General features: G+C 41.1%; 1 protein-coding gene across 9 annotated transcripts in view; it reads left to right on the top strand.

Moving 5' to 3' along the window:
• cep192 (centrosomal protein 192) overlaps positions 1-15,664 on the top strand; it is an 87,881-nt gene that overhangs the window by 56,132 nt on the left and 16,085 nt on the right. For all 9 annotated transcript variants that reach the window (XM_042107481.1, XM_042107476.1, XM_042107483.1 and 6 more), the window contains 6 exons: positions 2,853-2,916; positions 3,731-3,870; positions 6,650-6,742; positions 8,794-8,912; positions 14,247-14,432; positions 15,065-15,155. In XM_042107481.1, the coding sequence (XP_041963415.1) occupies positions 2,853-2,916; positions 3,731-3,870; positions 6,650-6,742; positions 8,794-8,912; positions 14,247-14,432; positions 15,065-15,155 (693 nt within the window). The remainder of the gene's footprint in view (positions 1-2,852; positions 2,917-3,730; positions 3,871-6,649; positions 6,743-8,793; positions 8,913-14,246; positions 14,433-15,064; positions 15,156-15,664) is intronic.

The raw sequence follows: 15,664 nt of genomic DNA, 5'->3' as shown, positions 1-15,664 counted from the left end.
AAGAGCAGCGGACTGAGCACGCAGCCTTGGGGGGCCCCTGTGCTCAGTGTGATGCTGCTTGAGGTATTGTTGCCAACACGTACTACTTGGGGCCTCTGACAGAGGAAGTCCAGTAGCCAGTTGCAGAGGTAGGTACTGAGTCCCAGTTTGTCCAGTTTGCAGATGAGTTGTTGTGGTATTATGGTGTTGAATGCAGAACTGAAGTCTATAAACAGCAATCTCACATATGAGTCTCTTTTTTCCAGGTGGGTGAGGGCTGGGTGGAGGGCAGAGCAGATTGCATCCTCTGTAGACCGCTTGGCTCGGTATGCAAACTGGAAGGGGTCCAGGGTGGGGGGGAGAATGGCTTTGATATGTGACATGACAAGCCGCTCAAAGCACTTCATGATGATGGGTGTCAGTGCCACAGGGCGGTAGTCATTGAAGCAGGATGGAGCAGTTTTCTTCGGCACAGGTATGATGGTGGCAGCTTTGAAACATGATGGGACGATGGCTTGCTTCAGGGAAGTGTTAAAGATGTCTGTGAAGACATCCTTAAGCTCCCCTGCGCAGTCCTTCAGCGCACGACCTGGGATGTTGTCTGGACCTGTTGCCTTACGGGTGTTGATAGCAGCAAGTGTCCTCTTCACGCTGTCGGCAGAGAGGCACAGGGGCTGCTCATGTAGAGGGGGATGGGTCTTCTGTGGGCAGGTGCTGTTTTGTGCTTCAAAGCGAGCAAAGAAGCGGTTCAGGTTGTTGAGCAGAGGGATGTTGCTCTCACAGCTCTGTGGCGCGGGCTTGTAGTCCGTGAGGGCCTGAATGCCCTGCCATAGGCTTTGTGCGTTCCTGCTGTCTTTGAAGTGGGTGGTTATCTTGAGAGTGTATTCCTTTTTTGCTTCCTTGATGCCACGGGACAGGTTGGCTCTCGCTGTTCTCATGCCAGCTTCATCCCCAGCTCTGTAGGCTTTGTCTCTGGCCCTCAGCAGCCTGAGGACATCCCCTGTCAGCCATGGCTTCCAGTTGGCCCGAGTGATGATGTCTTTTGTGTGGGTCACATCATCGATGCACTTGGTGATGTAAGAGGTTACAGTGTCTGTATACTCTTCTATGTCTGTCCGGTTGTTGTAAGTGGCTGCCTGCTTAAACATTTCCCAGTCTGTTGTGTCAAAGCAGTCTTGAAGAGCATCGGAGGCTCCCTCAGGCCACACTTTTACCTGCTTACGAACCGGTTTGTTCGCTTTTACCCTTTGTCTGTATGCGGGCATTAGCATAACAGTTATGTGGTCTGAAAGTCCAATGTGGGGGAGGGGGGTGGCTTTGTATGCTCCTTTGTGTGTAGTGTAGACCAGGTCCAGGATGTTATCTCCTCTTGTTGGAAAATCAACATGCTGGTGTAGCTTTGGAAGTACAGTTTTAAGATCAGCATGGTTAAAATCTCCAGTGAAGATGGTGAAACCGTCTGGGTGTGCCGTCTGTTTGTTCGCTGACAGCCTGGTACAGTTCACTGAGAGCCGCGTTCTTATCGCTGTTGTTGTTGGTAGGCGGGATGTATACTGCGACTAACAGAATCGCAGTAATTTCCCTTGGCAGGTAAAAAGGACGGCACTTTATGATCATAAACTCTGCCAGTGGTGAGCAGTGTTTGCATACTACTACAGTGTCCCGGCACCATTCGTCACGGATGTAAACACAGATTCCTCCTCCTCGTGATTTACCTCCCTTTACAATGGCCCTGTCTGCTCGATAGCATGCTAGCTGCTCCAGTTGTACAGCAGAGTCCGGAATGTTGTCATTTAACCAAGTCTCAGTGAAGACGAGCACACAGCAGTTACTTACTGTCCGGTTCGTTGATCTCAGCAGTCGTATGTGATCCATTTTGTTGTCCAGTGATCGTACATTTGCCAGGAGAATGGATGGTATGGCTGGGCGAGTTGGGCTGGCCGCTAGCCTGGCCCGGACGCCTCCGCGCTTGCCCCTCTTCTGCTTCCTCGCACACCGCTTCCGACGCTTTCTTTCCGGGGGAGGAGTAGCAGGCGAGTCCGGTGTTGTTGCAGGCCGGAGTAGTCCGAGTTCCTTTAGCGTCTCTGTTGCAAAGTCCAGAACGCTGCAAAACTTGCTTTTGCAGATGTCGATTAAAAACTGCCTGCTGTACTTGTAGTACGACGTAGTAAGACGAGACGAACACGTAAAACTTTCGGACAAACACTTTTTAAACGAACAAAACACCGTACGGTTAGGACAGAGAGAGGTCGCTGCGTGTGTACGCGCCGCCATCTTGGATCCAACATGTTGTTTTTGTGGAAGCCAAGTCAATGTGATGTCTTGTTAAGTTACAGTATGTGTTTATGTAATGTACATCTGTTTGTCGTATGTAGTATTCTTGTGCATGTCGTAGTGTTGCATTTTAAAAAAAAAAAAAAAAAAAGGTAAAGCACTACTACTTGGGATTTTTAGGTGCTACATGCAAATCACACACAGCAGTACTTCTGTGTATTTATAAAAGTCAACATGTAAATAGGAAAATGTTCATATAGGGATATTCAAAGTTCTCTAACCATCGCCGTTTCGGTTGGTGCAGTTCACAACACAAAGACTCTTCGTGGAGAGTGCTGCTCTGTGGTGCTCTATGGTGCTTTCTGAGTTGCGCACAGTTTTTCTAGACGTTGCATAGAAACCCATGTATAGTAAACAACGGTTGAAGGAAGCAGGCTTTGCAACAATGGAATTAACTGTAAACAAGCTGACTCCACTGTTATCACTATCAGGAGTAAGAAAGAAAGTACTACAACAAACTGAACAAGTCTGCTGCTTTTAAACTGTTTCCTTTGCGTGATTAGTTTTGAATTTCTCATTATGTCTTTGTGTGTCTGTAGAATCCTGGGGTTTTTATGATATGGGTCCATTTTCATGCACCACAGAAGTACATGTCCACCACAGGTACAACAATGTACTTTTACTTCAATCTTTTTTTCTGTCCTTTGAGAAACTTTACAGCTGCTTATTTCATGCAATATGTTTTACTGTGCTTGTGCTTCATCTTGCATTATTGTGTGCAAGCCTATTCTCTTGCAAATAAATAAATGCAGTCATTGGCATGACTAGCCACGTTTACATGGACAGTTTTTGTCATTCCGATTAAACTATTCTGATTGTGCTTTAGAATCTTTGATCGGAATAGCCGCCGTTGCCTACTTTTCCTTGAGAAGATACAGCAGGCAATCCGATTGACCGTATACATGGCTGTTCAATCTGAATAGGAATGGACTACACCACCTCTTTCATTCCGATTAAAATTCTGATCAGATCAAGCATTTTTATTCTGATTGAGGTATGAGAATTTTGATTCCAATTGAGCTGTTATTCCATTTCTAATCGGAATAAAAGTGTCCATGTAAAGTTCTGTCTACTTAAAAGCCCTGCTTATCTTTCTACCTCATAGTAACCGACTAAGCTCTTCCACTGCTTTCCATGCGTGTTCACTATCAATCTTGTACATATTCTTGCGTGCATACTATGTGCTAGCCTGACCAATGCATGTATGAATTTATGTGCTTTCATCGGTTCCTCTGTGATCCTCCTCTCTTTCTACTTGCTCCTCCCTGTTTTCTTTCTCTCTATCGAACCATTCTCATGCGCTTGTAGTTTTTCCCTTGTTACTGTCGCATTACTGCTTTGTTTAGGAGGTTCAGGCTGTTCTCTATGTAAAGCATCTTGAAACTATTAAATAAATAAAAATTTAATTGACTCTCAGGAGAATTGGGGCCTGCTGATGAATTAACAGCACGTATTGATATTGAAGTGGACAGCCCTGGACCTAGTCGTGTGATCCAAAGTGTTGGGCTCAAGGCACGGTCAGGAACAGCTCGAGTGCATGCCCCAAGACATTTACAGGTACAGAGACATGATAATGGTATAGTAACTGACGACTTCAAATTATTATGTCCAGCACGCTAGCGAAGTGGCAGTCATATAGGATTAGCCAGACTTTTTTTTTTCAGTAATTTTGTGTCATTAATTCCCGGGACACTGTAAGACCGGGCTGCACGAAACTTGGTGGGCATGTAGCCCAACAAGGACACGGAACCATTGATTTTCGCTTTGATCTGTTGCCCCTCTGCTGTACTGAACCCTCTATAGGAAGGTAGGGCGGACACAGTTTTCTGTGAATATCTCAAGAACCGTAAGGCCTAGGAGGATCAAATTGTTATTTATGTTGGTCTCAAGAGGCCATCTCAACCCATTCCATAACCACTCATTTGCGGTATAGCGCCACCTAGTTAAAAATAAAAAAGCTAAATTAAGGCGTAATCGCAGGTATCTTTGGCTGACATGTTCGGCACGAAATCTGACGTGTAGGATCATTACGACGCCCTCTGAATGCACGTTTCGTGAAATTACGTCTATGGGGAGCCATACAATGAATTAATTTATATATACTAGGGTAAGTCAAGCTGATTTGAAGTTTCCTATAACTACCAGTGAGCCGCAGGCGCAACGCATCACTTTTTGACGCTACAATAGGCACACAAAGGGCTATATAAAACGCATGGTCACTGGCGAATGGCTTAAACAAATTTCGGGGTTTGTCCTGTCCACATTGGGGGTGGTTTTGTTATCAAATGTTATAAAACATCAGGGCATAAGAACCGATTTTTAGATGACGCGCCAGACCACAGGTCGTTAATTACCTCAGCCTTGAGTGCATTGTTCAATGAGAGGGAGGCGCATGGCGAAAAATCAGAGAAAAATCTGTTGTACTACTTGAAGTGCTCATCACACAGATATGAAACATGAAAGAGCCTTTTCTCAGCTTTTAAACGGTGCCATCTAGCCGCTATTTGCTGTGATAAACAGTTCACGAGAAAAATAACTTTAACATTTTCAAGAAATGTAATCATTAATCTCTGTGACTCCACATCCATTCATCTCGGTGGAATATCTCATGAGCTCTTTACGTAACACATGACAAACCATATATATGAGAATTAGGGATGTCACGATTTTGGAATCGATCGAAATTACATCTCAATCTCAAACTTTAAACTCAAAGGTCGAATCGACGATGTAGCCCCAATGTCATGTCTAGCATGTATGCCAAGACGCAAAAAACACACACACACACACACACACACACACACACACACACACACACACGTGCTGAACACTCCTCTAATTTTAGGCTGCAGCCAGTTAAAAAATACACATCAACTGACCGAAATCGAAGCCCCTCTTGCTACTCTGAAATCACTGGTGTGGAAGTATTTTGTTGTTCATTCACGTCAATTAAACACTAACTTATCGTAACACCCCCAATTATCACCACTTTTGTTTGGAAATTCTAAAACAACAATGTTTTTTAACACAAAATAACATTTGCTAAATGAACCTTACATTTTTCAGTAGCCATAGGTGTGTAGATTTGAACAAAATCTGGTTTGGTTCTTTATGGGAGCATTTACTGCCTGAAATATCCGATTTTGTTTACCACGCTCGGAGTTATAGTGCTGGCCTGATGGGTCGCCTATTTACGCCGTTTCAACGGCACATGAACAGTTAGACCGAGAATTCTCGTCATGAAATTAAAATTCCACTTGAGCTCCAAGCGGATGTGTACACGCAGCCTTACAACACTGTTTACAGCTCTTCGAGTCGCGGTAAAATGTCATTTTTGGTACATAGCCAATTTAGATACACCTATGGTGTGGGTGCTTGCGTTTCTTTAGGAATCCACCGTCTTGGTTTGTATAGAAATGGATATAAGTGACCCATACACGCAAGACAGCGGAAATACGGGGCCGACGGTAATAGGGGGAGTTCCGATAGCCTACTCAACGTAGCAAGTGAAAAGATTATCTAGTTACAGTCCAAAATTACTTTAAGGCTTAAAATGCACATTGATGAGTACATATTCCATGAACACTAACCTTGGTTCTCGTCGGAGTTTGCTAAAACAATCAAATTATCATTCTCTGTTGTTTCATTTCACTATCACGTCTCTGTTTAATGTTTGTTCTATTTACATTCTCGCGGTTGGAATGGTTTCAGAATAAAAGCCCCCCGAAACAGAATAGGAAAAGGCCAAAAAAGTAAATAAGATATAAGGAATGCATTAATAGTTTTTTTTTTTTTTTTTTAAGATCGAAAATCAAATCGAATTGGGACTTTAAAATCAAAAATGAAATCGAATTGAGGATTTTGAGAATCGTGACACCCTTAATCAGAATAAACGGTAGACCTTACCAAACACAACAGTGTAATGCATTTCCGTGTATAATTAGCTGTTCCAGAGTAATCTGGTTTTGAAATAAATTATAGCAAATTTCAACATGGTCTCCAACTTTGTTGCTTCACTTTAAAAAGAAATGTTTAAAGCCCACAGTGGTAAACATTCCCTGTCCCAACATTTTTGAAACATGTTGCTAGCATCAAATTAAAAACTAACATATAGTTTCCATTTTCCAATGTTCCAATTATTTTTGCTGGTAAATATGGGTTTACGAGACTTGTATATTATCACATTCTGATTTTATTTGTATTTTACACAACGTCCCCTTTTTCTGATTTGGGTTACATGTCATAACGAAGAATACATGCAGATTGATGATACCCCCCCCCCCCCCAGTGCCAATTGAGGCCATTAATTTACCTCTTATCTTTTCTGTTTCCATAGACTGTTAGTCTTCAGGCACCATTTGGTCAATCAACTGAACAGACTCTACCTTTGAAAAATGCAGGCAACATCAATGTGCAACTTAGACTAAAGGTTTGTACCCACTCAACTAGTGGCAGGTCTATACTTCTACAACTTTCACTTCAACTTTCACTTTTTGGCAAGCTGTATACATCTTGGTCTGTCAAGGGATTAAATTATAATCGCAAGACTGACATGACGACGAGAAAGTCTTCCTAATTATAGCGCCCCCAGTGGTCAAAGTACACCAAATGTATTGTGCGTCCTCAGGATTGGGTCCCAAGTCCATATACCAAGTTTGGTTTCCATATGTGAATGCATTGCTGAGATATGAGCCTACTTCCTGTGATTATAGCGCCCCCTAGTGGTCAAAAGACTCCAAATTTATTGTGCGTCCTCAGGATGGGGTCTCAAGTCCATGTACCAAGTTTGGTTTAGATATGTGTAAGCATTGCTGAGATATGAGCCTACACAGTGGTCAAAATTTCTTGAGCCTCCTCCTAATTGGGTCCTGAGCCCATGTAACAAGTTTGGTTTTGATATGTGAAAGCATTGCTGAGAGATCCCTTATTTTCCTGTTTGGTGGCTTCACCGCCAAGTTTGATTGGCTGTTACAGGCGAACGGTTTTAGGTTTGAAGACAAAAAGGGATAACTTTTTTGAGGCTTGGACTGAAGATTATGTGTGTCAAGTTTGGTGTCAATCGGACAAACTTTGTGACTTGTGAAAACTTTTAGGTGTTTTTGATTAAATCCAATATGGCGGCCGGATCAATTACGTTGATGTCACAAATTCACATCTGTCGGACTTACGACCTCCCATAGTATTAACAATCACCATTAGTAAGTTTTAATTCCAAACACAACACCCATTACAGGCCAAAAGGTAAATTTGCTAATTATAGCGCCACCTATTGGTCAAAAGTCATTATATTTATTGAGCCCCCTCCTTATTTGGTCCTGACCCCATGTACCGAGTTTGGTTTTGATACGTGAAAGCTTTGCTGAGATCACTTCACTTCCTGTTTGGTGGCTTCGCCGCCAATTATGATTGGCTGTTACGGGCAAACGGTTGTAGATTTAAAGACAAAAAGGGATACCTTTTTTGAGGCTTGGACTAAAGATTATGTGTGTCAAGTTTAGTGTCAATCGGACAAACTTTGTGACCTGTGAAAACTTTTAGGTGTTTTTGATTAAATCCAATATGGCGGAAAATCCATCATGGCGGAAAATGACGTCATAAGGTGTGTTGAACTCTGCTTGGTCCAAGGATTCCAACGATACCTCATATTTGACAATCGAGCCAACGGGTCAAAAGTTACTTGTATGAACGCACGTCCAACTTTGGCCTGTTGGTGGCGCTAGAGTGCTTGAGGTGACAACTTGAAACTTGGTGAAATTAATCATGGGACTGTGCCTAATTTGTGTGCCAAACTTTTTACCAGACTGTTCTATGGGCTGCCATAGACTTCCATGATAGAATAATAATAATAATAGGAAAACGTAGAAACACAATGGGTGCCTTCGCAGCTTCTCTGCTTGGCCCCCAACTAGGGCTGCAACTAGGGTAGCAAAGGGGTGGAATTCGGGACTGTTGCGCGACACTGAGGAAAAAAGTTAAATTTGAGCCCTGGGCCTAATGAATGAATGTGAATTGAATTGTTTTCTAATGTTCATGTTATGTTAATCGTTTATAGACCTAATATTGTTATTGAGAACTTCCTCTCAAATGAGTGACAGCCCAAGAAGATGCGTCAGCCTATTATGAGTTTCGTTGTAGCTCTGGCTCTGCGATTAATCAGTTATCAAAATAGTTAGCGATTCATATGCGACATATGTGATCTCCCTAATTAGCTGAGGAAAGTATGTAGGACTTTATTTTATTTCCTGTTAATTTAATAGTTGACAACTAATCCATTAATTGTTGCAGCCCTAATTATATTTTGTGTTTGTGGTTTTTGTAGCCTAGTGATGCACATCATCAGACTCCTTTGACTTGACAACAGCAGAGATTAGCTAGACTCTGTGTTAACAGCACTAATGTTTATAAATGCACTTTATATATATTTTAATATAATGTAATAGTGGTTCCTCTCTGACTTCTTGCCTTTTTTGAAAATTGTAGAGCAGTGACAGCAGTGAGTGCTTTTATGTTAAGCCAAGTGAGCTTATGTTGCATGCCGGAGAGGAGCAAGGAATTGTGGTTTCTTTCACGGCTAAGGATAAACAAAAATGCATTGAGAGGTAAGGCTACTCTTTTTACCTAATTACTCCAAGGTCTTTAGTAGGAAAAACCAATTCCATCCATAGACTGTATATATAGAACTGGACAGTGTGCCGTCTGTTAAGAGTGATGCGAGCGTTAGTCCAGAGCCCCCTGGTGGCTGGCTGCAATACAATGTGTAACTCCGCCCATCCCCATGTATTTCAATGGCCAAGTAGCCAACTTTCCGTGTCACTTTTCTCACCTAAAACTATTTTTGTATCAACAATTTTTTATTCGAAAAAATAGTTTTCAAGATGCTTCAATACACACAATTTTTCTTTTCTTAAAATAATTTTTTTTAATGTTATATTAACAAATCTAAAAAGGGCGTGTTTACACCTATGATTGACAGCTGGTTGGCTGCAGACACGACGCTTTGTCCATTATGTTTTACCGTCTAGGCTGCAGACACTACCACGTCATTGCTCACTTATTTTAACGACACCAGATTTTGACACATAATCTAACCTAAATAAGTGTTGCTGTTATTATCATTAGGCTCTATCTTATCAGAGTCTGACTAAATACATATTGATAGTCATACATTATGTAGTTGTTTGTAAGAGGCATCGTTGTTAGTTGTGACAGATTCTTTGTGAAAAAAGATATGTGCTGTTCTTTCGTAGATGCTAAGTATATTAGCTCATAGCATGCTAAATCATGCTAGCATTAGCCAGTTGATAGGTAAAGTAAAAGGGCTCTGCTATATTGATCCGAAGTGACGTTAGCCATAGTCACCATCATTTACACTCCTACTTGTTTCAAATGGTTTAACGTAAGCAGTGATTGCCGCCATCATCGTTGCAACTTCATTTGAATACACTTAAGTCACTTGAGAAGGCGATGTTAAGTTTCATTAACGTTAACTCTTGCTTAGTTTTGCGAATGGCAATAAACGCCACCTAGCCTGCTAGGTCGACAACCTCGGTATGCCCATTTATGAATCAGCCCGACAAATAACGTTACTTGTGTTTTAGTGAACACATTATTGGACCATAGCTTAACGTGAGGAGGGATTCAAAGTTACAAATGGCCAATTTGCTTAGTATGCTCAGAACAGCGGTATCTGAAAAATGCGTTACGGTATCGTTGTTACCTGCAATTGCACTGCTGGAGAAGCATTTTGCATTGGTATGATTTGATCAGGTCTTGCCAGTGATGTGTAAATCCTCCCGTAGACGTACATCATTTCAAAATAATACGTCTAAATTGAAAACTGTGACAACTCATTGATAGGCTCTCTCAATATGTCTGTAATCGTATGCCTCTACCACAGGCTTGCTAGTCTTTCACCAGAGAGGGTGCTCCATTATAAATCAAAAATGTAATATTGCAGCCTTCATGTCAGCTGTAAAAATATGAGAACATAGACCTACTACATCAGGATACTCTGTAAACATTTTACACATAATCAGGAAGCTACTTTGCTGTTCAGTGGTACTACGTTTAAAGAAACATTTTTATTCTTTGTTTCAAGTGCATAAGAAAATACCACATTATGATGATGATGGTTATGGTTACCCTTAACAAATACAAAACAATATAATACTTAAAACGGGGATCAATCAATAGCCTAATGAAATAAACAATGAAAATGAGGGGGGAAAGCAATAATAAATAATAATGCCCATTCAATCAATAATATAATAACAATAACATGGTAAGACTACATTAAGGAGAATATCAATAATAAACAATGTCAAATTAATCAACAGCCTATAATGAAAATAAAACAGTATTACTGCATACAAACCATAATGTATAAGAAGACCAAAAACTATCACTATCAAGACTGGTCGACACAACAGACGCTCATCAGAAGACCGCAGTGGGCGGTTGGGGATGTATATCTTGATCATTGAATTAAAATAACAAGGAGCAGATTCAGTCAGTGTCCTATAGGCCAAAGGGAGAGATTTAAATTTAATTCTGGCTACTGTAGGGAGCCAATGGAGAGTAACTAGGAGAGGAGTTACGATGTGTCCTCTTTGGCTGATTGAAGACCAGTCATGTTGCAGCATTCTGAATGATATATCACACAAAAGAAATAAAAAAACATTCAATATTGATTTAGTATCAACCAATAATTATTCTTATATTAATATTCTTGTAACGTCTACATCTTTGTGTTGGCTACAGTTAAATACTAAGCAATGGCCTCTGACTTAAATACCAAGGCAGTTAAATGATCGTGGTATGGTATAGTCTAAGTGATACACAGGACTACACAGTAAACCCAATTAAAAAGCATCATCTCAGTATACCCATTTAAAATAGGCAAGGATACGTATTTAATAACATTTGGGGTTGCTCACAGTATACCCACCACTACAACTAACTAACTAGACTACACCACTGGTTAAATGGCGCATTACAATTTACAATTTGTGTGAGTTCAGGGGCATACAGAAAGTTGAAGTTTGGGTGACCTCAATAAAGAAAATAGAAACAAAGGGATGTGTACAGCCTCAAGTATGAATGATGTCACATTAACAGAAGGTTCAGAGCAGCGGCAGACCTTTCTTGGTGCCACGCAAGTTATTGAAAGTCATGTGTTTTCAGAACGTAGTGGTGCTGTGCCATGTCCCATGTATAAGGGGCTTCAGGTTGATCCAGTGACGGTGGGTGATTATGTCAGGGAGATGGATGTCAGGGGACTTGGAGAAAGGGGGAGGACATGCCACCTCAGACCACTCCAGCCAAACCACTTCACGTAGGCATTCCCTTGCTTGCAGACTAATGTAGACCATGGAGACCACCTTGCCGCCACCTCCAGTACATTCAGCCATTACCCATATCTTACCTGCAAAAAGGAAAGTTACAATAAAGTTAGTCAGACAATTTTACAACATTACAAAGCATCTAATCAGGCACTCAACACCACTAGTAATACCAATTAATTAAATATATGTGTGCAATAAACTTCACAGCCTACCTAATGTTAACTACACATTTAAATATGCGGTGTGAATGTTATTGACTTGCGTCGGCTTAAAAAATAACTTTATCAGTATGACTGATCATGGACGTTAGATGACAAACTAAGGTCTTTCTCAAATGTTCACCGATATCCCTGGGAAGTGACTGGTTCTTGGCGTAGTGTTGCAGGCGTTTCATTTATCGATCATTCACTTATGCGGTCTACAACTACCGACCTACCGATCTATTTTTTACAGTCTATGCCAGTGGTTTTCAAAGGGTGCCAGGGGGGCCTCAGCAAGTTGGAAGGAAAAATAAAAGAAACCAATAAATACATTTGAAAAATGTAAAATATACTATATTACTATGAGGGTTGTTATACAATGCCATTATAATAATTTGTCGCATATCTGAACATTATATTTTCCATGATGATGACTGGGAATAATAGTAAAGTGATAGCTCTCGTATAGCAGAAAGCCCCAAATGCAATTTTTACACACTGTATGCTCCATCGCAAAGTGCTTGTGGCTAAAGTAATTATTAGGATTAGCTTAATGTATTTTTACATTTGCCATAGTATTGTCGATGGGTTTAGTAAAGGGGGGTCCTTGGCCAGAACCTAGTGGTATTTGGGGGGCCTTGTTGTGGAAAAGTTTGGGAACCCCTGGTCTATGCTACCGACCTACCATCACAGAAGTAGCTCTAACAGAGGTGTCTGTCGTTAACATTAGAAAAAATGCAATGCTGGCAAACTGGCTAGTAGTTACATTAACATGAGGTTGATGAGGTCCATGCTTCACATTACGTTAACGTTAACTTGCGTTGCTTTATCACATCATACCGTTGCTTTATCACATCATATACTGTACTGACTGTCTAGTGTTATTAATCCCCATGTACAGTCAATGGTTACTCCATGTTGAGATGGCATACAATGAGATATTTGAAAACAGCAACAACTAATAAAACCAAGTGCATCGACTGTTACGGGCTGTGTGCTAATCTTCACCTTAACGACTAACTTAGCCTCCCGTTAAAGGAGAATTCCGGTGTGATATTGACCTAAAGTGTATTGAAACATTCCAAAAATAATTCAGTGGAAATGCTACTGGAAGAAACTGGAATCCATGCATTTTCACTGAATTATTTTTGGAATCTGATCCCTTATCATACCTGTTCATTCTTACTCATTGCTCGACTTATCGTGACTAAATTCAAGATGGCTGCAAACGCTAAACTTCGTGAAGATACTGCCTGTATAAATCGTCTTGTAAGTAAACTACCAGTGCTTTTTCAAAGTTCTCAATGTCTCGTTTTAAATGTCAGGGCCCTCAGAAGTCTACCAATGAAGTGTGGAGATACATTGAGCCTCGTAAATGGGTGTAAAACAGTGATTTATTTGCATGGCTAGCCCGATGCCGAAGCACCACTATTGAAAACGCTGTTGGTAGCATCGGCTAACTAGCGCCAGATTTTGGAGTGCAGGGGACAAGCCGAGATGGGCTATGAGACATACGTTCACACTCGGTATCATGTTTCAATACACTTTAGGTCAATATCACACCGGAATTCTCCTTTAACGGTAACGTTAATGTAGCTGCTAACGTTAGCATGTAATTCGCTGTCCGTATTTCTGTTGTTAGCTCATTAGTATTCACCATACTAAATTTGTCACAGTCTATAATCAACATAATAAGCTCTCTTAGACGTATTTAAGAACACCAATAGACAAAAGAAACTTTTCAGTTGATACGCAACACTTACCAGACAAGAACAAACCGATTGTTGTTTGTACTGTTTAGCTAACTCACAGCCGCAAAATTCATCCAGCCAGCTAGCCTTCGGCGCTGAGTCGACCTGCGTTGTGGAAAGGAGAAGGGGGCGGGTTTCACTTGACAAGGGGCGTGTTTAACTCGCTGTGTGGCAACTGAGTGGGCGTGCCTGACCGCGACTCCTCTTGACTGTGCATGCTTCAACTTTTGCTGCGCAGCCGCACTTCAAATTGGCTCCAAATTTTCCAAGATGGCGTCGCCTTGGCGGCTTCAATTCCATAGAACACTGCAGAATGCAGCCACACTGTCCAGTTATATACAGCTATATATACAGTCTATGTATATATTTCTCTCAGATTCCAGTGAGGATCTAACATGCTAAAAGTCTACACAGAGGTTTCTTGACTTCCACAAGTCAGATCTTATCCTACACATTACCTCTCATTTTGCCTGCCTCTGAATCCTTACTGATCTAACAATTTCACTGAGGATCTAACATGCTAAAAGTCTACACAGAGGTTTATTGACTTCCACAAGTCAGATCTTATCCTACACATTATATCTCAATTTGCCTGCCTCTGAATCCTTACTGATCTAACAATTCCACTGTGTCTTCAGTGTGCTCACCATTCTGGTGCTGCCTTCTGGCCCCCAATATGAAGTTATCTTGAAGGGAGAGGTTCAACCAGAGGGCAATGGGAAAGCTGTCCATAATTCCACCACTGTCTCACAATGCCAGGTGCCACCAATTCTCTCCAACAAGCAATTTATGGTCTGGGGAGGAGTCACACTTGGCAGGGCCATGTAAGTTTATCATAGTTCACTTTTTCTATTTCTACTGGTTCACCAATTTCCTCACACCTTTTTCTTTGTTTTTGTTTTTGCACATAGTAGGCAAAGTGTGTCCAAATTCACACCCATTCTTCTCTTTTGAATGGCTCTGTTGAGTACTCGTCACACAAATATCACATGCATATTACAAACCATCTTTGTCAGTGTACTTTAATCAACGTTTCGCTATTTGATTAAATGCTAAGAGATAGCAGGGAATTAATGTGGTCAAGTAAATATGCACTGTGACATTTTATAACTATGACAAATAAAAGCAATTGAATTGAATTGCAAATTGCTGTTAAAACAGTTCAGTTTTGAAATATCAAATTTTGCCAGTCATAAACTGCTTCCATCTCTGCAAAAATGGACACACTAAAGCGCTGTGGAGAACAGCGGCGACACTGAGTGTGGCCCACTTCACTTTCGACATTCGATTACTTTGACAACATTATTCTCAATACAACCCAGCACACCAGCGCAGGTGGCAGCAGAGTGCGATGCTGGTTTCGGGGTTGTATTTAGAATAATGTTGTCAAAGTAATTGAATGTCAAGCGGACTGCAAGGTTTTTCTCATCTCTGCATGCCTTCTTTGTCTGTTAAGGCAGCAGAAGTTGGTACTCCGCAATAACTCAACCAATGTGGCTCAACAACTGCGGTTACTGGTCAGGGGTCAGGACCAAGACTGCTTTCAGGTAGGATCAAAAATATGTCTTCAGTCCCATTTTAGAATATTGCAGTGAGATGTTATTGTAGGAGTATGTGTTTATGGAGGTTGTACAAAAAGTGAACAGTGCAAAGTGGTTACCAAGAATACCATATAGAATAAAAATAATTGTTAACTAGCAATAAGCAAATACTAAACATTAACCTAAGAAGCTGAACTGTAAATGAACAATTACCATATTTTCCGGACTATAAGTTGCACTTTTTTCAGTTTGGCTGGTCCTGAAACTTGTCAGGTGCGACTTATATATCAAAATATATATAATTTAACATGTTTTTATGTTAATTCATACTGACGGTGGGTTTCCACACAGCGAAACACCTCGCGAATTTTGGCCAGCGAAATTTCGCCTCGGGGGCGTGACTGCCAAACCGCTAACCTTTTAACTGCAGTGTCTAGCCAGTGGTGGCAAGCGAGCTAATTAGGCTAACCAGCTAGTTCAAACGTTTAAGTACTTAATGAAGGAGTCTTTATGCC

Source organism: Alosa sapidissima, chromosome 10 (assembly GCF_018492685.1).
Source record: "Alosa sapidissima isolate fAloSap1 chromosome 10, fAloSap1.pri, whole genome shotgun sequence".
Lineage (NCBI taxonomy): Eukaryota > Metazoa > Chordata > Actinopteri > Clupeiformes > Clupeidae > Alosa > Alosa sapidissima.
Note: the sequence above shows the minus strand (reverse complement) of the source record. Positions and strands in the feature narration are given on the sequence as shown.